Genomic DNA, 24,489 nt, shown 5'->3' with positions numbered 1-24,489 from the left:
TGTCTGCAAATATGGTGGTATAATGCAGTGAAATGTTGCATCCTCAGTATTTGCCCTGTACCACCTCTCTGTGGTTTGCAATGTTCATTCCAGAGGTGGTTTTGGTATTTATATGTTGTGGATCAGTCTCTGTTTTCTGACTTATGATCGTGCTTTTTGTGAAATCCACTGCATGTCCTCAGGCTGTACCTCACTGTTGCTTCTGGCAGTCTGTGAAATATTTAGGTCTGTAGAAGGAAGCTCCAGCTCTCTAACTTTTAGCTACTGGCACTCAGCAGATTTTACGTTTTAGAAAGTTTGTATAGGTATTAGAACTACAAAGTTAGGTAACAAAACTCTTTCTGGGATCAGGGTCACCTTAGATCCCTCCACTTCTGATTGGGATGTCCTGCTGAAAGGTGGGAACTACACCCTCACCCTTTCAGGTGCAGTCTGCCTGAAACTTTCTAGATTATTTTAGGAGTGTGTGTGTGAAAAGCACTATGGCTGGATTAGAGAGCATATTTCTCACTTCATTCTCTGTATTGTTTAACTAATTTAGGAACTATTTTCCCTGTATTAAACTGCTGCGTTCAGGTGTCAGTCACAGCAAAACTGGCACTCCTGCAATCGCATTTTACCAATTATTAATTAAGCAGTTAAAATTGTCATAAGAAGGATTGTTTGATTTTATTTCTGCCCACCAGTTCTCTTTTCTACAGAGATGAATGGAGGAGAATAATCATTATGAAATATGTTTCAAAAAACTTTAATGACAGATGAGTGACAGATCTGATCACATGTCGGTTTTGGGATATTAACTTTTTTTTAAGATTATTTTTTGGACTTTTTTCATTTATTTGGATCAGGCCCAAGACAGGTACCACAGAGAGAGAGAGAGAGAGTGGAGGAAGACATGCACCAAACAGCGCAGCAACCAGGAGTCAGTCCCATTCAGTGTGTCGAGGACTACAGTGTCTGTATATCAGCACCTGCCCGCGCAGCCAAATCAGCACCCTGTATTTTTTTTTTATCGGACATTAGACTGATGCTGCCAATCCATGCCACCAATCCACATTCCCGAGCTTTCACTAGGCTGTGAACAAACTGTACAGTAGCATGCGTAGTGTTATAATGCACTCAGGAGGCATAAACAATGCCTCTGCTAGTGTAGCAGAGTGATATTTGACAGACAACAGCTCAGTCTGAGTCCACTCATCTGCATTTTTTGCTTTGACACTAAAGAACAGTCAGACAACAACCCAAGCGTCACTTGTTTGTGTCTGTTTCACTAAAGTTATGCACAGTAACGAGGTAAAAGTTGTGCTCTTCTCTTAGTTTAATGTCTGTGATAACAAAACAACTGTTAAAAAGTATGTTTTAACTCATGGGTAGCTTGTTTTAGGCCCAGGATGACTCAAACAAGCGGGCTGTGGGGTTTAGCAAGGTTGGAGATGCAGCTATAAGGAGTGACAGCAGTTCTGGCTGTAAATTTTTAAAGATTTATTTTTATGTGTGGTAACACCGCTCCTAGCTGCTACAATATCGTATATTCCTGTACAATGTCAATAAAATCTATCTATCTATCTATCTATCTATCTATCTATCTATCTATCTATCTATCTATCTATCTATCTATCTATCTATCTAAACATGCTGCTAAAGCTAATGTCTGTAGTTGTTTCAGGTGGAGAAGGGGGTTGTAGTACAATAATATGCCTTTAAATGCATCATCTCTTTCACTTTTGTACTACCATGATTCAATACCATTTCTGTGAAGGGCAAAAAATCAGTGTAAAAATAAATGAGCTGTCAGAGCAAAAAGACATGACATAGTGGGCATGCACAGCTCAGCTGTGTAAACTATATAGATGGGTGCTGTTGATTACTAACGGTGGAGCCAGTCACTCCAGAGCTGGTTGGGAGAGGGGCAGAAACATCTTTTCTACCAAGAAAAGCTTTCAGTTGCTCTCTTCAATAAAGAAATATTAATTTCTGATAAAAATTACTGCTTTACCAACAGCAACCATTTTTCACCAGCTTGCAGCGCAAGGACAACTAATCATCACAAACTCATGCTGAAGCCAGTCAGGAGAAGTTCAGAAACATACTTCCCCCATGAAAGTGATGTCCAGTTTTTCTTTAAATTTATTTTTGGGCTTTCTATACCCGCAACTACATAGATCTGTCAGAGCTAATTGCTTCACCGACAGCAGCCATTTTTTACCAGCTTGCAGTACAACTGAACAACACTCACAGCTACTGCTTTGTTTGCCCCAGAAGATGCTGGTTGGTCTGGTCATTTTTCAGACCGAGGGCACAACCATGAGATTGGATCTTTGCAAGTTGGATCTGCCTGATGACAGACGTGGAATCTGGCAAGTCCATCGGCTTTGCAAAGTTATGGACTCTTACTGGCATTGCAGAACTGAAATGTATAAAGCTACAGTTGGATGAGACTGAGCAACATAACAGAAATAATTAAGCTTTTTTTCACACATTCTCAAAACTCAAAATGTCTTAAAATTTGAGGGGTTGAACGCAAACCTCAATTTTTGTGAGACTTCTCATCCCCACCCTGAAATTGCCACGTGGGAATGAGCTGAATGCAGAAAATTCAGAAAAATTCACCCGTTAGGAAGGCCGGGGGTGATGACATTTATGCAACACGGCTGGTGACCAACATGTGACCCATGCCATCTTTGTGGATGTAATAAAGCTGCATCATTCTCTTATCTCACCTCTGTTTTTTCCCATCTATTTGACGCTACTGTGGCTATGTCTCATTACTGGAAACAGTCACCGTCATGTTGGATTTTGTCACGTGTGTACGAGCAACTAAGAGTGATTTCAGGGTCACATTTTCTTAAAATTTTCATGCTTACATGTGAGAAAACAGATCAGTTAGGATCATAGGGTTTGTTTCCAATCACACAGTTACAGACAGAAATTGAACCAACTCTTGTTGCTTTTTTTAATATCTTGAGTGTCTGACATACAAAAGAGTGGTTGTAACTAAGAACAGTATCCCCTTATTCAGAGCAGATTTACAAGACAGGCAAGAGCTCTGCCTTTGCAAAAAGCATGATAGATAAAGACTCTCGAGCTCTTTTTCAATTATCTTAAATTTGTTGTTAAACCGATGCTTTCTGGATCCAGTTCAGCCCTTCACAGTGTAAGGCTTAATCTTCATCAAAGTTTTGTAACGCTTAATTCTTGTTCTTTACTTGCCCCTAAGTTTGCCTCTTGTAATCACATTAATAAGCTCATTTAGCTCAGTTGCATTGTGCTTTGTCAGGGGCCAGGCCTGACTTTCCAGCTTCCTCCCATCGCTCAGCACAAGCTGGCATTGGGAGAGCTCGCTTGTTTGTGGACATTTTGTGGATGTTGTCACGCTAATGGATACTGATGGGGTCTATTAATGGCACTGTTGTGCTCGGGGACAAATAAGGTGACAGGACGCTGTAACGCATAGACGCTTTCACACAGCAGGAATTTGTGAGCTTCTTGGCAGGATCTTCCCTTCAGCACAGTGTGATCAGCATATTATGGCATCTTTGTTCTCAGTCCATGTTCATTTGATTGCCTCTCCATTACACGCAAGGTTTGAGGGTCCACTGATACAGTTTGAATAAAGCTTTGGGGACTGTGTTTCATTGCCAAATGCCAATCATTTAAACCAAGCAAATATTTAGACATGGGCCACTGCCTGCTTGAGTCTTGTTATTTTTATTTTTGGACTTTGCAAACGTCAAACAATGACCATTGAGATAAGTCATTATTCATTTAATCTGTCTCGTTAGATTTAGTGTTGTGCAACTTAATAACAGACAGGAAGCTGGATATTGGCCAGGGAACAGAGATGCAGTAAAAGTAGACAAGAGGAAGATTCAAAGCAGTACACAGAGCATTTAATGGGCAGCTATACAGAAGCTCTCAGCCTCAACTGATGTGATTTGAGGCTTGATGAATCCTTGTGTTGATCCTTGTGGTCGCCCAATGAGTTCATGACTGCGAATCATTCTCCCAGATTCAGCCCCTTATAACTCACAACTCCAATAATAAACCCGTTTTAGCTCTTTTGTGCTTCGCCGGACCTTGTCCTGACTTTGAACCCACCCAAGGTCCCGTGGCTCAGCAAGCAAGTGTCGGAAGAGTTGGCAATTTGGAAAGACATGCTTGTTTGTGGACATGTTGTGGATGTCACGCTAATGGTCACTAATTGAGTCTATTAATGGCACTGCCGTGTTGGGTATGGTTTTGGTGACAGGACCCTGTGGTGCGCAGGCACACTCAACCAGCAGGATTGTGCAAACTGTCCCGCCACCCGACCCCCTTTTTACCATTTCATCCTTTCAGTGCAAGGGCCTCGACTGCCCCTCTGGAAATGTTTGCCTTCTAAATAAATTCAAATTATTCACATTATCTGTTTTTTAATGTCTTTCACTGATTTAAAAGGATTTTAAAGTTTTTTTTTTTCTCTGTATGTGAAGTTCCAGAGAGCAAAATCCAGTTTAGATTTTGGCTGGTCTGTAATCAACCAAAGAATACCTGATTCAGAATAGATAAAATGATCTGATTGGTAGGCTAGAGAATCCAGACTGTCTCTGTATTTATCTTGTTATTTCAGAGTGAATCTGTAGCGGTGCTTATGACGTCAGTGTGTCCTCCATGAAAAATGGATTCCCATGATGGTCTGAAAGCAGTTTGAATTATTTGCTTACTGTGGTAACAGAATTTGCCACAGCCAACAAAGAGGGCTACCAGCAGGAAAATATTAAAGCCTATTTAGGACAGAATGGAAAGTTATGAAATAGTGAGTTGGATCCTGAATAATAGCTGAGATATACAGAGAAATTTAAAGCAGTATGTGGGTGAGAGAGTGACAGTGACTTGAAAAGAATGTGAGTAATAAGGAAAGGGAAGTCGAGTGGGCTTTTGTCATTGACAGGACTTGGCATCCTACACGGAAAGAAGCTACTTCCTGCTTTTTATTCGTCCCAGAATAAATGGCCTTCTGTTGCCACGGTAACGACACACAAGTGTTTGTCTATTAACATAAACAGAAGTGTAAGTGTTTATCACCACTGAATCTTTTATTGTGAATAACATGTGGAGAAGTATTGAACGCTACACTGCCAAAGAGAAAAGTAAAGATGCTGACAAAGTTTTAGAGTAGTGTGTTTCTGTTTTGTTCCATGTGTATCAGTCAGTGCATTTAATCTTTCATTTGTTTACATTTTCTTTAAATTAAATTTTTTTTTTATTTTATGTCATTTTCTAAGTGACTTTTCTCTCTTATTTAAATTCTTTTAATGACTTAAAAAGTTTGCTGTGATCTTTATTTTTCTGAGTAACTTTGGCTGCGTTCACACTAGGGCTGGGCAATTAATTGAAAATTAGATAAAATCGCAATATGGCCTTCTGCAGTTTTCAAATCACAAAAGGTGCAATATTTCTTTGACCTGAAATTTGTGTGAAAATACCAGTTCTAAACTTTTTTTTTGCATTAGAGATGTTATGCATGGCATAAAATGCAATCATTCAGGTGCCATTTTTTTAGAGTAGTTCACAAAAAATCCTACCTTCTTCATTTTTGTACTTTTTTTCTTATTAAATGTAAGAATGACAATAACTCTTCAATGCAGTAATGCATATCCAATTTGCAATACGAGTCAAAATCATCAGAATTAGACACTTTAAAAGAAGTGGTCAACCCTTGTTTAGGAATAAAAGAAAGTTAAGGAATAATGGAATATCAAACCGCAATTGCAGTATTGGGGAAAAAAATCACAATTAAATTATTTTCCCCATTTTTTTTTCAATTACTTGTCTCCTCAGCATAACTCTTGTTGTAAATTAGGGATCTAGTCATCAAGTTTGATTTTTTTGTATTTTTTATTTATTTATTTATTTATTTTTAGATTTATAGTTTTTGGCATTTCATGCTTTTGTTGATAGAGGAGGACAGTGGACAGAATCGGAAACGGGGAGAGACATGCGGGAAAGTGCCACTGGCTGGATTTGAACCCAGACTGATCGCGTACATGGGTTGCACCTTAAACCACTACGCCACCTACGCCTTAAGTGATGTCCAGTTTTAATAAAACTGCAGCCACATAGATCTGTCAGAGCTAGTCGCTTCACCCACAGCATGAGATTTTAAAGCCAGATTCCATGTCTGTCATCAGGCGAATCCATATTAAAAAGCTCCAGTCCACAATATTTGTGCCAAACCGAACACGGTTTACACCGGGTCGTTTGAGGAAGCGTGGTGGTAGCGATGGACGGGGTTTAGTTGTATTTAAAGCTGATAGCTCCTAGTGTGGTGATTGGCTCGGATATAGCTATAGTATAGTGTCAGTTTTACCAGAACTGGACCATGTTTCTGGATGAAATAAAGAATAAAAGCGACACTAAAACTTTTAATGATGAGACAGATGTTTTCACTCTTCTTCTGGTCTGCTTCGGCAGGGTTTGTGAAAGTTACTGGTGGGGTTTGCTGGTGTATCCTATGGCTCCTGCCAGGGTAGCAGTTAGCCTGGGTGTAGCTGTGGGAAAGCAAGAGTACCATGATGCAGACAAGATGGCCGACATACATCCAATCCATACCGGGAGTCTCAACCGGAAGTCTGTACGTCTAAGGTTAGGCTTAGGCATTAAAACCCGAGTGGTTAGGTTCAGGGTAAGGCAGTGGGGAAGGTGATATGTTTGAGATCCAGCACCGAGGGTTAGGCTTAGGCGCGAAAAAGACTGACGAACACTGGCAGCTGAGTCCAACATGAAGAAGAAACTTCCGCTTGGGACTTCCGGCATGGATTGGATGTATAGCGACGCCCATGTCTGCCATCTTGTGTGCAGTTGGGTCCCTCTTGTAGGAAAGTGGCAGTTTAATCGGAACTGGACCACATTTCTTTTTTAAACAAGAGGACAGAGCCTCTCCAAAAACTTGTCTTGGCGGAGAAGATGTTTATACATGTCTCCTGATTGGCCTTGGCGTTGATTTTATTCACCGAGAAGCTCCGGCATTGACAGTCTAGCTTGTCAGCTCAAGAAGGGCACATGCATACGTCATTTTGTCTTTCCCTCTGATTGGCTCATCATGAATGTGACGTTCCTCCAATCACCTACCAAGAACTTTTTTAAGGTCCTGCCCTTCCCCTTCGTACTTGATACCATTACCCACCATACCCTTTATTTTTACTGATTGTCATAGGAATGCTAGCAGACAGGGAAAGCGTGACACAAATATTTCCCTCAAGTGAAACTTCTAAAATGGCTCAGAGTTCATTGAGTCCAGCAGACAACCTCTGTTAACTTCATCTTTCTTCTCATACCCTTCCATGCCTTTGTTACTTTCCGTCGGGCGTAATGGCACTGCCCCAAGAGCTACAGTCCACTCAGAGAGGGTGACAGCTATCCTATGCAGGTGTCTTGCTAAATCTGGACTAAATATTGGAAATGCATCGCAGCTGATCAGCATGGAGGAACTTTGATGAAAGTATTTTCAGGCATAGCTTTTTAACGTCGTATGTTTCTGCAGAGCTATATTGATATTTAACTGTGAACAGCTGTGTAAACAGTTTGCTGCAAAGCTAAATAAAACAGGTTTTAGATTCCTGAAGCAAGTCTGCTACAGTAGTCTGTGTCACTGCGTCTGTTCAACACTTCATTCAAAAGCTTTACAATGCAAAACAACCACTTAGCCTGTATTAGCACTACATCAAACATGTTCAACACAACTTTATTAGGAACAATATGAAGTGACAGGTCCCATAAGTATTCAAATGGTTTTATTTGTAGGCCTGTTATCATGGTGTTTTATTGCATTTGATTTCCACATTTAAATGTTCAGTTCCATCTTCAGCTCATAAATAAAAGTGTATTTGCATGAGAATACAGCACAGTGGAGTAGCTAATGTCGGTATGTTGCCTCTGACATCATAGTTCCCTGCAGCAAGGGAAATCAGGACAGGCATTGAGCAGATATCTTCCCCCAGAGACTCCAACGAGGGCCTACAGGTGGAGGCTGCTGTTACACAGCCATACTCCTCCTCATTCTTTCTCTCTCTGTCTCCCTGCTGCCTGTGATGCACAAATCAGCCTTATTAGGGCAGACAGTAGGGTCTCCATTCTTAAAATGCAGAGGTGAGAACAAGGAGCTAAGGACGTCAGCACTGACTCACAAGAAGGGGTGAGTACCGAAATCCAGTACCATGTTGGTACCATAGCCGACACGTCCAATACTGGCCAGGACAAATTAGAAAACAGATCACAGTGCATCAGTTTGGAAAGTGGAAAATAACTTATGCACTTGATTTATGTGCCCTTGTTTTATTTCAGCAGAGCGTGAATGCCCTTTACTAGTTTGACTGTCTGGAGCAGTGTGTCCACTGTGCTCATGTTTGTCTACTGAGGACACAGTCACATTGATGAACAACCTTACTTTGTTATTTGTCTGTAGCACAGTACCAGTAGCCTAAATGAATTTTTTGTGAGCTTTCTGCAAAAAATTACAGCTCTTTTCTTATCCTATGTTCTATTGTCATCTTTACAATATTTAAGGTACTAAGACAGGATTTATTTACCTGCTGACTTCTATTCACACAAGTGGCCTGTTGCATGTCGTTCTTATGAGATCTATTATCTGTATGAATTAATATTTGTTCATATTTGTTGCAGAGGGAAGGAGAAAAGAGATCATTGGGTGATGCAACTTGGATCAGGATCGGGGGGGGGGGTGCACTGCATACTGGAGATTTCTGTTCTCTTTAAGACCTTCTTCATCCTCCATACACCTTGGAAGATGGTGAAGTTGTGCCAGAGTTACCCACTTCAGCCCTCCTCTCTAGACTAGTCGGATAAACGCAATTTATATGGGCATTTAGCCGAATGGGGAAATAGAAGCCTTGGAACATCCTCAGTTTGTAGTTGAGAACAAAGTGGTCAGGATGAGGGTCAGCACTCCTTGCCACAAGTAACGGAGTTCAAGTGTCTCGGAGTCTTGTTCATGAGTGAGGGTAGAATGGACCGTGAGATTGACAGGCAGTTTGGTGCAGTGTTGGCAGTTTTGCAGAAGCCGTGCCAGGAGGCAAAGCTCTCATTTTACTGGTTGATCTCAGTTCCAACCCCCACCTATGGTCATGAGCTTTAGGTAGTGACTGAAAAAATGAGATTGTCGGCTCTAGTGGTGGAAATGACATTCCTCAGGAGGGCGTCTTGGCTCTGCCTTAGAGAAAGGGAGACAATGAGTCGAACCACTGCTCCTTCATCTCAAAAGGAGCTGGTTGAGGTGGTTCAGGCATCTGATCAGGATGCATCCTGGACGGCTCTCTTTGGAGGTCTTCCAGGCGTGTCAAACTGACACCGGGGTAGACTCAGGATTTGATGGAGGGAATACATGTCTTATCTGATCTGGGAATACCTCAGAATCCCAAGGAAGAGCTGGAAAATGTCACTGGAGAGGGGGATGCCTAGGCTGACCCAGCCCCAAATAAGCTGAAGAAACTGGATGGATGTCTGATGGGGTAAAGAGATAAATGCAGATGGATGAATCTGGGATATTTTTTGTGTGAACACGCTAACAGACTTCCAGAAGTCTGGATGAGTCATTGTTTAAATGCAACAGGTAATAGTTAAGAAGAATCACCGATTGCCAGGATGGAGTGACAATTCTGGTCATGTTTATGCGTTTTGTGGTCTTTAGGGTCTTTACTACTTCTCAGTTGTCTTTGTGTTTCTGTTGCTGAGATAAACTTTTACTTGCTGTGGTGATTCAGTACAGCATTTTGAGTAGTGACAGAGGGGCTGAGAGTGAAAATCTCCTTCTGTAGGACATGTAAAAGCAATTAAAGGAATATCATCGAACACGCCATGTTTTCAAATGTGAAAACGGCTCTTGTGCCTCTTCCTTCCTTCTCTCGGCATCTCAGGTGGGAAGGATCAAGGTGAGAAGATGAGAAGAAAAAGCGAGAATGTACAAACAGAAAAATGAGAAAAGGCTTAAGTGTGCCCACACTGTCAGAGCGCCGCATTGAGAAAATTGATCTCTTTGTCCCACTCGGTGCCTGTGCTTGTCATCTTGTCCTCGTTCAGCCCACAGCTGATTGATGCTGTGTCCTGCGGTCATAACTGGCCTTGTTCTCTTGTAAACACGAACAAGCAGCACAGTATCATATTGCTACAGGTCTTTTCATACTTGATAGGGTGTCTTCTCTTCTCTCCCTCCCTGCTACCCTGCTTCTCTCACTCACCTACTTTTACCATCATCATGTCACCTGGGTCACACAGAGCCTCCTTTCTTTTAAAGGACCATGCCCTCAATTTAACCAGTCTGGACACATCACCGTCTGCTGTCCCTGCCCTCCTAGCAGTAATCATTTTTCTTTGGGGAAGTTGCTGTCGCTCGCTGTAAACACTCAACTATTTCTGCCAACAACAAAGAAAATCAGGAACATGTCACTCAGCAGCATAGTAGTGGAGACTAATCCTGCTCTGCAGCTGAATAATTCATAGTCAATTAGGTCTGAGAGGCTGAAACTGTCTTCATGGCACAAGTGCATTTTCAATGATTCATTTCATGAGCTGTGCAAGGGGTCTCTTAATTGTTGTTTACTGCTCGCTGCCCGACCACATGTTATTTTTATGCCGTCGTGATTACTCCCGGCAGCGCTCAGAGTGCTTGGGAAATGAAGTCCATTAAGGGGTCCAGAGAGCTGTTTTCCTGTCAAGTGGCAAGAAACGTCTCCAGGTTCAAACTTAGCTGAGCGAGAACAATAAATCTGCTCCAGTGTGAGGCAGTGAGACACATGCCATGAAGAGATGCAGGTATCTTTCGTGATTCTGTTGTGCAGGAAAGAAAACCTGTGGGATACTGTGCAGAAATTTATTTTAATAGGATCTCTAATGCAGTGCTTCCCAATGTGGGGTCGGGACCCCCTTGGGGGTTGCAAGACGGGGGGGGGGCTGCCAGATGCCTTAGAAAAAAGAAAAGAATATTTTTTAAATGATGTCAAACTGTAGCTATATTTACCAATTTTTATGAAAATAAATGATATGCCTAAAATTAGTTAAATATTAAATAAAAACATGGCCATTTGATGAGATTAATGCTGAAATACATGTTTATTACATAACCGGGTTCTAATGTTTAAAGTATTTTTTATCTGTCCCACTTTTTAACCACTTTTACTGAATTTGCCACTATAAATCATTTTACACATTATTTTTTTTGCCTCATTTAACCCATTTTCATCACTTCTCCCTCAAATTTCCTTTACCCATTTCATTACATTTTTATTAAGTTCTGCCACCTGCTCATTTCTTCCACTTTTAAGCCATTTTGTCACTTTTTTCAGCCTGTTTTTGACACTTCTAAACCAATTCTTGCCCTTTCCTCTTGCTTTTGCCCTTGTTGTGTGATGAAGTGGCAAAACTCTAACCTGACACACCAGATGGATTTATTTCACACATCCACCAGGGAAAGCTTCAATAGGAAACGTTTGAGAAGAGGCAGAGACTTTGAAAAAAACTCGGACTGTGATTGGATGAACGTCCTGTCTGTCACATCTCTACGGGCCAATCAGAGCAACAAAACACGTGACATAGCCGTTATCAAGCTGCGCGTGCGCAGCTACTGAGGAATAACGAGAAACATGACTATAGACATGTAAGTACTCGACTTTTATCGTTTTTGATAAGAAAACAACTCGCTGCTGTTCTTTGTTCTTCTTGTAACGAAGAAATGTCGTCAAGTTCTGATAAAACTGGCGCTTTAGCAGCATCAGCGCTAATCTCTTCCTCCATAACTGCAAGAAACAAGGAAACAGGCGTATCCATCTGCTTTGCAAGGTTAGCAAAACTCAAGAAGAGGACCCAAATGCAAAGGCACTGATGCAAAAACAAATGTTTAATAAACCAAAAATGCAAAAATACAAATAAACTCATCCAAAACTAGAACATTCAAAAGTCAAAAAGTAAAAACAAAATCTCACAAAAAAAACCAATAGGAACTCTGGGAGTTAGACATACTGGAGCCAAGAATTAACAAACGAATTCACAAAGACACAGAGAAACGCAGAAACTAAATAGACTGGGAGTGATTAGACACGGAACGACAGGTGAGGGCAAACGAGACACAGGTAAGGGCAATCAAGGTGGAGGGAAAAACACAGGGGCAGGAAGAGATCTAGAAGTCACACGCAGGAAAAGGCAACTAAGAAATAAAACAGGAAATTTCAAAATACACAAAAACGCTGGAAATGATAGAAGCTAACATAGAAACATGAAAGAAACTCTGGGAGGGGAGCAGAGAGTCACAACAGAACAGGAAAAATAAAGCAAATACAAAATCACTTCTAAGGATCATGACGTGATGACCCATTATTGCCACTATAACCCCAGTTCACCACCTTTTTACACCCATTTTAACCACATTCCACTATTTGTTATGTCCATTTTTGCCAATTGTAACCAATCTTCCCTACTCTTTAATCCCTTTTTACCTCCTTTTCTGCCTGTTTTTGCTACTTCTAAGCCAATATTGCCAGTTTTAACCCTTTTTACCACTTTTTCTGCCTATTTTTACCATTCTAACCCATTTTTGCCTTCCAACCTGTTTTGGCTACTTTTTGCTTTTTTTCTTTTGGCCAACGTTTTGCCACTTTTTAATCCCATTTGCCTGTCACTGCCAGTCTTACCATCTTTTCTACCAATTTTTGCCATTTTGAACTCATTTTATCCATTTTTATCCCATTTTATTTCTGTCTTCACATAAAGGGATTTACATTTTTAAGATGGATATATATGGTTACAAAGATAAAAAATGTGTTTTTGTTGCTTTGATAAGAGTGTTTATTATTCATGTTAAAAAATAAAGATTAAACTTACAGTGGATCATGATTTTGCTGACCTCCGTGGGCCCCCAGTTTGGCTTGGCCCCAGAAATCTCTCCCCTTTATCCCCCCTTATGGACGGCCTTGTCTGCACACGACTATTCTTGAAAGTTCATGGTTGTGTTCAACCCCCCTCAGGTACAGTGGTGGTCCCTGGTCTCTGGCACCTTTATTTGGGGGTCACAGAAAGAAAAGTTTGAGAGCCCCTGCTCTAATGGAAAGTTAAGATTGCTGATAATAATTGCACAAGCTGAGCTGACAGCTGAGTCAAATCAAAAACGCAGGTCTGTCAGAAAAGGGTCAGACTTGGCTTCACTCTGCGCTGCACTTTTTGTCCACCTTTTGTGTTTTTATGTGTGTGGCAAAGGGTGAAAGTGAGAAGACTGGATGCCTGTGGTCATTGCTGACATAGTGTGACAAGCTGTAAAAGCACAGTCTGGATTCTTGGGTGACAGATGACTCCTTTAACAAAAATAGTCTGCTGGATCTGAGAAAAGCTCCGCTGCCCTCCAGTCGACACACACTGAGATTCTCTGACAGCTCATACCTCAGCAAATCCATCAACTGTACCAGTCATCAGAATAGTCTGCATCACACTTAAACTGACATCAATGTGAGAAAGTCATTCTCCAATTCACAGGGCTGTTTAAAGCAGTGATTTTTTATGCCCCTGTGACGTTTCACTTTCACTGTGAACATCACAGGGGAATTGAAAGGGGACGAGGAGACCCCCTCTCTTTGCTGAGGTGTTGAAGAGGCAAAAACAGGATCAGAAGGGCAAGTGAGGGAGTGCTGCACTGTTTGTGTGTGCATGTCGGACTTTTCTGGGCTCTCCTTGTGTCCCACAATGCTGAAATGTAAGGCGAATTGACGGACAGACACCAAATATCATGCCATTGTGTTATCAATATGAATGTTGCAATTATAGATGCAGGATATTGAATTTTCGCTGGTATCCAATATGCTAACATGGACAACTTAATTTTAGCTGATACAGATACCAATAAGTAAATGTAGTTCAGACTTAAACCTTCAGTATTTTAAAAAATTAAGGTTTTATGGAGGAACAAAGACAACACCACAGTTTTCATATAAGTGGATATTTACAGCCAATATAGGCTTATATTTACAGCTGACATAGGCCTAAATTCACAGCCAGTCTAGACCAATATTTTCACATGATATAGGCCAGTATTTACAGCCAATATTACATAGTATCTGCTGATACAGGCCAATGTTAACAGCAGATAAAGGCCAATATTTACAGCTGATGGAGGCCTATATTTTCAGCCAATATCAGCCTATATTAACAACCGATGTAGGCAGATATTAACGTATGATATAGGCCAATATTTAAAGCCCATGTAGGCTGATAATTATTGCTGATATGGGCTGATATTTACTGTCGATGTTGGCTCATATTTACAGCCAATTCAGGCAGATATTTTCAGGTGATTTAGGCACATAGAATCTGCTGATACAGGCCAATATTAACAGCAAATAAATTTACATCTGATGTAGGCCTAAATTTACAGCCAATACAGGCAGATATTTATGGCTGATATAGATAAGTAAAGCCAATATAGGCTTAGATTTAAAGCTGGTATAGGCCAATATTTACAGCTGACCTAGGCATATATATTTTGAGCCAATATAGGCCTATATTAATAACCCATGTTGGCAGATATTAACAGCTGATACAGGCCAATATTTAAAGCTGATAAAGGCTGGTATTTGCAGCCAATATAGGTTGATATTTACTGCTAATATAGACCTATATTTACAGCCAATACAGGCAGATATTTTCAGGTGGTACTGTTGATATAGCAGATATAGACAAATATTAAGAGCAGATATAGGACGATAAACACAACTGATATTGATGGATTTTAACAGCAGATATAGGTCAATATTATAGGCTGGTATATACAACTGATATAATGATTTCCTGATGTGGCTGTTCACAATAGAAGCATTCAAACAACATAACAAAATGGGAGTTTTATTGGGAAGAACTTGTCAGAAATAATGTGTTTATCATTGAGATGGGAGAAAGTGTGCTGATTTATAGTGTGTACAGCTGCTTCTTTGACCATGATCAGAGCCACAGCTTTAATTTTGGTCTTGAAACACATCTTTAATTACTGCTGCACTGAATTCAAGTCAGACCTTGTTTATTCATTCCTGCATGGACTTATAAAGCTCAAGATTGAGCCACAGGAAGCTCTACAGAGCAGGCACACTCACTTTACTGTGCATTGCTGTTATGCAGACAGCAGACATACATGAACTTGAGTGTTGAGGAGGTGGCAGTGTTCATTCAGTGAGTGTGTAGGTGCACCTTGTTCTGCTCTTCATGTGTTGTCTTTTCCTTTTGTTCACCTGCCACCGTGGCTGGAAGGTTGAGATATCGGTGGCATCAGTTTTGCCTTGCATGTGCTCTACAAACAGATAGCTATGTGTGTGTTTGAATCGGTGATGACGGTATTGATAAAATCCATTTCATCCCAGAGGTGATCTCAGTGATGGCGGTCTTACCGGTTCAACACCCACCACTATTTCATTGTCTTGAGGTGAAGCCCCAACAGAGCTGCATATTCTTCTAGTTAATTGTTTGAGGCCAGACTCCTCAATACCAAAGTGGATCCACATGACTTAAGCTGTTTTACATTCTGTTAACCAATCGAAGCCTTTCTGTTTTGTTCATTAGCTTTTCAAACCATCCAGAGTATGTGCCATGCTCTGCATCTAACACAAGATGTTTCCTTAAATATCTTTGAGTAATGTCCATAATCTCTCTCTGAAACATTAAAACCACACCCTCTCTATAATGATCTGCATGTGCTGTCTGTGGATGAGCTTGTCTCTACAGACAGCATCTGTTTTTGCTTTAATAACAATGTAGACACAATCAGCAAGGTAATAAATTCAGCTCTACCTTCTGTCTTTCCTGCAATGTTGCTGATTTTTCAGTGACTCATGAGTTTTTTCAGTCATGAAATTAGATATGGCTCTCTTTGCAGAAGCAGTTTCTGTCACTGTGGATAAAATCAAGAAAAGATTGTTGGACAAACATCTTTGAAAAGCTCATCAACAGAGCTCTGCATAGGTCCATCAGCTGTTGAGCAAAAAATTTGACACGATTTTGAACGCACTTGAACAAGTTTGATAAGCGGGGGTGAATCCACAATTTTTTGCAAGTGGGCTTAATCCTATCCCTGGCCATCAAGCCTGGAGAGCGTAAAATTGCCTGATTTGATTGGTCAAGACTTCACAGAAATTTTTTTTTTAGGCTGTAATTGTTTTCAAATATCAAATTTGAATAGTCTAAATGATAGTAAACTCAAACAGCGTTTGGGAGTTTTCTTTAAAATGGTAACATTTTTGGGTGCATACAGGCCCACCCACACATCCAGCCTGTGGCTCCTTTCATTTATATCTAGGGATGCACGATATTTACCAGTACCGATGAATTATTGGCTGATATTGCATATATTTTACACATTTTTATTATCCTGATCATGAAATACTAACTGATAAAATCCACCGTCAATAAAAGCATTTGTTCTCCTTCTCACAAGACTACAAATTCTGAAACAGAAGGTGGCGCTGTCATACGTGACCCGCTGTTAAGCACTGAAGAAGAAGAAGAAGCAGCTTCAGTACTAAGAGGATGATAACACGGCGGTACTGGTGGAGTTACTCAGTATTTACAGAGAGGATAACACAACAGTGTTTGTAAAATTTGCCCCACAAAGATCCCAAAGAGTGGAAGGAAGTCCTCGAGTTTGACACAAACGATCTTGTAAGTCACTTTAAAGTCATCTTCCTAACGACGTTAAAAAGAAGGGGCAGTAGCCGCTAGCCGTGGGCTTTGCCTTTACCTTCAATTTCCACACACAACAACCGTGCCGCCATCCACTGGCAAATCATGCTGTGGAGCACATCACTCCCTCTCTAGTCTATCAGAGCATTTCCACAGCCGGTGCTCCAGACAGGCATGTGCCTGGAGCGCCACTTGCTCTGCTTTGTTCAAAATTTGTTGCAGGTCTATTTTCAACGCCGGTTGCAGCCAAACTGTGTACCCGTCGATCAGAAAGCTCCAAAAAAGGAAGTCACAGTTGTAGAATATCTGGTTCTTTCAAAATACAACACAATGCACGGACTCCCGGTCGCATATCATCACAATATCAACATTAGTTCTCATCCTGGGGTGAGAGCAAAGGGTCACAGAGAGGTCAGTGGGTCACAGAGCTATAACAGCACCATTGAAGAGAAATAGTTAACTTTTGAGGACCTTTAGCCAAAGAATTTTACATAAAACCACAGATCCTTTAAGCAAACATTAAACTTTTAACTTCCTGATGTACTCACTCAATGGCAGGAGCAATAATATCATGGCCGCAAAACATGATAAATTAACCCCAACAGGTGAAATAGTCCGCTGTTGACGTACTATTCCTGCGTGAACTCGCAGTTTTTGCTGCTGCATTCTGACTTCATGTTTCATCATCTGATTTCATGTTGAAATTTAGGAAAGGGTTTGCAGGGACAAATTCACAAAGTTGAGGTAGAAAATTAGGCCTTTAGCATTCACTCATACAGCTCATCTGGTATATTTTGGGAATTCTCATACATTTTGCTTATCCTGTTGGGGGTCTTGTTGGGGGTCCCGTGAAGCCTGGAGCCTATCCCAGCAGTCATTGGGCGAGAGGCAGGGTACACCCTGGACTGGTTGCCAGTGTATCGCAGGGCTGACATATAGAGACAGATGACCAGGCAATTTAGAGTGATCAATCTAACAAGCATGGTATTGGAAGCCGGAGTATCTGGAGAGACCCCACGCATGCACAGGGAGAACATGCAAACTCCACACAGAAAAGGCCCGACCTGGAAGCAAACCAGGGACCCTCTTGCTGTGAGGCAGCAGCGCTAACCCCTGTGCCACCGTGCAGCCAAGTGCTTTGTGTTTGGGTAAAACCAACAAGAGAATCAGGAATAAAAAAACTGGTCCTGAACATCTCTACTGGCGACTGAAACTTTGAGGGCATCACAAGAGCAAATTCTTTGGTAGATTAAAAAACTTCAAATACCTTAGCATTCCTCCAATGTCGCTCCTTTTATTTCTACACATACCGGCCAAGTGACTGAGCTCTCCCTCATTTACTTGTGGGATTGTTTTTCTTTTACGATAATTCCTGATAAGTGAAGTAAGACCCCGCAGAATCCTGGCTGTAACCTGTTTCCATGAGATTTTCTTTGACCGTGCAGTGCTTGCACCCTCTTTCCACTGAACTCATTCACTTGACACTAATTCAGTTCAGCAGCTTTAAAAGTAACTGCAACAACAAAGAGAATGTGAATGTGTGTTTGTTTTTAGAGCGAGACATGAAGGCAGCACAGGCTGACTTTGTTGTGGCTTCGGTGGTATTTTCTAGTGATTGATTGCAGCTCTCATTACCACTTGTTTGTGTTCAGCTCTGTTGACACCTGTTATGTGACAGAGGTGAGTTGGAGCTTTTGTCGGTTAGGGTTGAATGGCCAGAGGCTTCCCAGCATGTGTGTTTGTGTGTTTACATACTCCTTCAGTTTTGATTGCATAACACAGCAGACACTATGAGAAGTTTTCTTCCTGCTCCATTATGGACTCTGATGTCAGTTGAAGCCTTCAGGAAGCCACTGTCTGCATTTCACTACAGGCTCTGCTGCAGGAGAGGGCCTTTTATTAATGCACTCAGTGCACCAGTATACAGGCAAGAAAGGATTGAGTTGTGGTCTTGTAAATGAAGACTCTGAGTTGATTGATAGGTTTCCTTTTTTCATTTGGATTCAGATCATATTGAAAATATTTTCTTGGGTGTAGCAACACCAGTTTCTGTGACTTGCAGTGCTAGATGTGGCATTTAGACTATGTAAACATGCAATGATTTTAGTTCATCAAAGGAAATGGGGTCATCAAAAACCCTTACTAAGAAAAAGAGAAAACCAGTTCAACAACTTATTTTCATTTCCCAGTAACAAAACCAGTGCAGTTTTAACAGGAAATTTAGTGTTCTTCCTGCTCCACCGCACAAACAAATTGTTTGGGAAGGGCAGGGCTTTCCAAAAATATTCTCAGGAGGTGATTGGATGAATGTTCTGTCTGTTACATTAATTTTGGGCCAATCAGAGTGAGGCATGCACAGCTCAGTTAGCAACCTGAGCTGGTTTATAAATGGTGGACCTTGTTGGTGGGTCAAACTCATGCCGAGGCTGGTTGGGAGAAGAGAAGCTTTGAGTGCTCTTTAACCCTTTAAATAACACGTGTCTCTTGTCGTTTACAACAACACTGTTCTCAAAGTTAAATGACTTTCGAACCATAAATCGTAGGCAATGATCCTATCCATTCCTTTGTAGAGAATGCATACTGAATGTTTTCTAGTGAGTCTGGAACTTTGGAGACTTTGCGGGGTCTTTAAAAATAAAATACACACCAGTAACTCCAACATTAGATGTCTTTTTTATCTATTTATAGTTCATTTTTCAATTGTTCCAGCAGTTAGCTGGTTAGCCCACCGCCATATTGTCTGTTTGTGTCCCAGAATGCTTTTAGACTGGGCTGTGAAAACGAATGGCAAGCCGTTTTGTCACACGCCATGCTTTGCAGAATGGAGTATGTGCACAGACTTCGAAACTGCAGAAGAGAGCCTGAATGACTCATTATAGAGAGAAAGAGACACAGAGAGGCTGTGTGGTGTCCCTCAGAGTCACTGCACTTTAAATAATGACTCACATTCCCAAAAGTGCAAGGACTTTTTTTTTGTAAAAATATCTTGAAGACTTTTTGTCACAGAATGATTATTTTTTAATTCTCTGGTCCCAAAGACATGGGAGAACACGTTTCTGCAAAAAACCCTTAGTCATGATTGTTAACTGTCATTAATACATAAAAATCTTGGAGTTTTAATTTCTGATTAGTTTTGTATTTGTCTTTATAGTCCATAGGTTTTTTTTTAAATTCCGGTGACATCACTGCAGCGGACATATTTTTGAAGCCCAGGTTGTCCAGAAGATAAGGATGTTTAAAGCTTGAATGTGCATTACAGGGTTGAAGCTTTTTAAGATGAAAAGTCCAGATGAGACACAATGGTTAAAAATAGCTTAGGGATTGTTAGACCAGTGGTTCCCAACTTGGGGGTTAGGGATCCTCCTGGGGTAGTCATGAGCCACTGAGAGGTTTTCACCAGATTTGTCTATTGTACCCGTTTTAGAGAAACATGCTGAAAATTAGTTAAATGTGACATAAAAAGACATGGTTATTTACTGAGATTTTTGCTGAAATCAAAGTAATGATTAAGAATCCTAAAAATATGAATGTTCACGCACCTATTCTTAAATGTACCTGGCTTTGTTCAACTATGTTTCAACCACTTTCAGGTGTAGTAGGGGTCTCTGGCACCTTTATTTTGAAACCCCTTAAATTTTGGAAGCCCTGCATTAAATGATAGATAAGTAATTGTTAAAAAAAAATAAAGAGTATGCTAGAGATGCTCTAAAGCTATAATTTCACTCCCAATGACTTTACCTTTATAGTTACATGTTTATGCAGGTAATAGTTGTGAAAGCCCAATTTCTTTTCAGTTATTTCAGTCCAGAAAAGAGCTCTAATCAGCCAGTGAACTCAAAACACCTGTATAAGTTTCCTGAGCCTTGACACTCTTACTCTGGTTCAGTTCACACAACGACAGTGATAGGGAAGGCTGCTGACTTGACAGTTGTCCAGGGGACAACCACTGACACCCTCAACAAGGAGGGTAAGCCACAGAAGGTCACTGCTGAAAGGACAGGCTGTTCTCAGAGGCTGTATCAAAGCAGATTCATGGAGAGTTGACTGATAAAAGAGTGGTAAGAAAAGGAGCACAAGCAACAGGGATGAGCTCAGCCTTCAGAGGATTGTGAAAGAAAGCAGATTCAAGACCTTGGGGCGCTTCACAAGAAGGGCACTGAGGCTGGAGTCAATGGATCAAGAGCCACCACACCCAGCGGGTCCAGGAAATGGGCTGCAAGTGTCGTGTTCGAAATGTCATAAGCGTCTCACCTGGTCTCACCTCGTCTCACATGTTGTAGTCTGGAGGAATATCGGAGAGGCCCAGAATCCAAGGTGCTTGAAGTCCAGTGTTTTTAGGTTTTCACAGTCAGTGATGGTGCCGTGTCGTCTGCTGCTGTTGGTCCACTGTGCTTTATCAAGTCCAGAGTCAAAGCTGTCAGCCGTCTACCAGGAGATTTTAGAGCACTTCATGCTTCCGTTGGCTTTATGGAGATACTGATTTTCTTTTTCAGCAGGACTTGGCACCTGCCCACAGTGAAGCCAAAACTCCACAGAAAATCTATTGTCAAGGAAGATGGGAGAGACCTGACTCAAAAATACAGACGAGCTGAAGGTATCTATCAGAACAACGTGGACTTCATAGCACCCCAGCAGTGCGACAGACTGATTGGCTCCATGCCACGTTGCATAGATGTGGTAATTTGTGCAAAAGGAGCTCTGAACAAGTACTGAGTGCATAAATGAGCATCATTCATGTTCACAGTGGAAGCACAGCAATTTTTTTTTGCAGCCGGATTTCAGGTAGTTTCAGTTGATGATTTGACTGTGAAACGCAGCCTTTCCTTTACACTCAAGCTGACAGTGGAGCATGCACATTCACCACTAACTCAGGCAGCAAGGGGAACGTGTGTAATTAATTATATTCCATTATTTGAAAAGAGACCGTGCCTGCAACTTAAATTTGTAAATGCAACTGTTAGCTGAAGGCGAGTTTTCACTGGCAGCTGCTTTTGACTGATGTTGTCAGGCATCCTTCTATTTCATTAAAAGTAAATGCATACAACACAGAACCTGACCCAGTCATTTTAAACAGGAGTAAGGTTGATATTAGATTTGGCAGTACTGGCTTTCTTTTCTGAATGTTACATTAGTGTTGTTTACTGAAACTAAGTTAACTTCAGTGAGGGCTTTAGACAGAGATTCAAAGATGCAGACTAAGTAACCTCAGTAAAACATGGAGGAGTTTGGGTTTAGTAACTGTAAAAAAAACTTAATTTGTGTATAGAAAACAAGCCCACTATGGCTACTGTTTTAAAATGTTTTTAGTTTTTAAAAATGAAAGTTTTTCTTGTCTGTTAATCAGCATCGACATGGATGGAATTCCCCATGAATATTAATATCTCTCTCTGTATGACCCTCTCACAGCCGTTCTGTTTGATGGAAGAGCTCCTGCTATAACTCACCGCTGAGGTTTCCACCTGTGGCTCAGAGTGATGAAGGCTTAAGAAACAACTCCTCTCTGTCCCTCCTCGGTCCGACGCCTTCACCTGGCAGCAGAGACTTGGCAGGGAAGCACATGGTGGTCTCTCCAGTCACCACGGAGGTGCACTGACACCCTCACCACTCACCTCGCCTTCCTCCATCGAGTCTGCCAGGCAACAACAGCCACAACAATGAGCTCTCACACACGAACAGGTAGGATGGAAAAAAGATGGTTTTTTTCTTTTGAAAAGGAACTTTTCTACACGTGTGCACTTTCTTTAACGTGGAAAATTTTTGCATGATGTAAAAATAGTAATAGGATTTAAAGCAGCAATATGTAGGAGTTGTGCTTTAGCTCCCACTGAAGGTGTCTGAGTGCAACTGCACTTTCCTAAAATTACACAGAGCCGTCAGACAGCATGCACTTGCTAAGAAACAGAGGGTGGTGAAGGCAGCAAAGATGCTGTGAGAAGCCAAAGAACCAAGAACCAAGACAGTAACATCAGTGAGTTTATATGTGTGTCCACTGTTACCCTGATTTCTTTGGTCTGAGGATAGATGGCTACAAAGGAGAGGGTCCAGTCCATTGTCCATGTTAGGCCATATCGCTCAGCCCTACATGAGTACACCTGCTTGTATAGATGCATGACTTGAATATGTACAAGTAAAGACAAAAACTTTCCAGTGCCAGATGGATTTATTCTTTCATTTATTTATATGCAAGCCTGTAAAATATCTTGTGTTAGATTACTTTCTGCACCCAGTGCAGCTGGTGAACATGAAACTGTAGTATAGTGTCCATCCAAATGTATAAAAAAAAAATAATAATTTTTTTTAGGTTAAATGAAATGCTAATATTGGTGTGTTTTCATCCACCAGAGGAGTATTAAGAGGTTGGGCACAGGGCCGGCTCTAGCTGTTTTGGCGCCCTAGGAAAAATTACAGTTTGGTGGTCCAAATGTTCAGGGCTCCCCCTCAGCGTAGCGTCCTAGGCGAACAACTATATCTATGCCCCTGGTTGGGCCGCAGGTGGTGATGCTCATGGAATAAATAAAAAACTCTGCAGAAGAAGAGGAGCCCTATTGCATCATGGAAGTTTTTCTTTAGGTGATCTTAGAAGCTACTGAATATCGAATGTTGAACGCAGTATGTTGTACTGCATTCTGCATTGTACAGTTGCATGACTGGTGACTGCCAGATGATTATTTTATTGTTTATAGCTTACTTTGCCGGTTTCTAATCTTCGAATGGAGGTAAAACAATAGCCAAGCTGAGTGTTTGTGTTTTTTCCAAATTAAGAATTTCCAACAGAAACAAAAGATATCATATTTTAAAGTTACTGAAGAAAACTGCTCGAACAAGCGATTAAAAACTGATGCAGAAAATTAGATTTGCAGGTTTCAGATTCAGTTCAGAGATCCTACAGCTGGGCCTCCTGGCTGTTTATTGTAGAAGTCATATTTAAAGTTGCAAAATGCTCTTTACCATCTTTAGAAATGTCTCCAGCTGTTGTTGATGCTTGGATAAATTTCCTTATACGACAGTAATGCTGCAGTCTGATTTGCGCAGTGATTTATAGAGGTGGCCCTCATGTAAAAGTTTCCTGCCATTAAAATAACAACTATTCATTGTCTTTTTGCAGCAACAGTCTGGGAGATTAAATTAATGTCATCTTTTAATTAACTTTAAACTTCTGAATTATGTGTTTAAGAATCTGTTGGTGACAAGACGAGAAAATTCTGAAAAAATCTGAATGTCTGTTAAGCAACTTTTACCGCATGTGGTGTTGTTTTCTGGTCATAAATTAGATTTCACGCTTGGTTTATTGTTGCATTCTCCAAACTGGATTCCCAGCTGTACTTGACCTTAACCAATGGGAGCTCCCCATGTGGCTGATTGGACTCAAAAACCCTCTTCTCTTAAATCACAAAGATGATGCAGATCTGCCTTTCCCTCTTTCTCTACTGCTGACCACAGTGGACAAAGGGACAATTGTTTCCCCCCCGTTACCCATCATGCTTTAGCTTAGTCTTGGTCGTATTAAATGGGATGATGTCACTGCCATTGATTAAATGTTGAGGTCCTGTGTGGCACAATCTGGGTTACTGGCATCACTTTCTTTTCTCCTGAACTGTGAGTAAGGACATTGTGTTGTCGCAGCCAAATAGTGTGCGTCAGAAAGGATGTTTTAGGTCATCCTGATCGCTTTTATTTTCTTCGTCTTTCCTTTTTTTCTGGAGTACATTGTGTTATGTAAGTGGAACATTGGATTGGGAAATGTACTTCCTCATTCCCTTCCTTTTTCAGATCATTTTATTGCTCTGTCTA

General features: G+C 41.0%; 1 protein-coding gene across 1 annotated transcript in view; it reads left to right on the top strand.

Moving 5' to 3' along the window:
• hdac4 (histone deacetylase 4) overlaps positions 1-24,489 on the top strand; it is a 244,157-nt gene that overhangs the window by 7,828 nt on the left and 211,840 nt on the right. The window contains exon 2 of the mRNA XM_041806611.1: positions 22,105-22,374. Coding sequence (XP_041662545.1) covers positions 22,353-22,374 — 22 coding nt within the window. The 5' untranslated portion in view covers positions 22,105-22,352. The remainder of the gene's footprint in view (positions 1-22,104; positions 22,375-24,489) is intronic.

This window comes from Cheilinus undulatus, linkage group 15 (assembly GCF_018320785.1).
Source record: "Cheilinus undulatus linkage group 15, ASM1832078v1, whole genome shotgun sequence".
NCBI lineage: Eukaryota > Metazoa > Chordata > Actinopteri > Labriformes > Labridae > Cheilinus > Cheilinus undulatus.
This window is presented reverse-complemented; position numbering and strand designations above follow the sequence as displayed.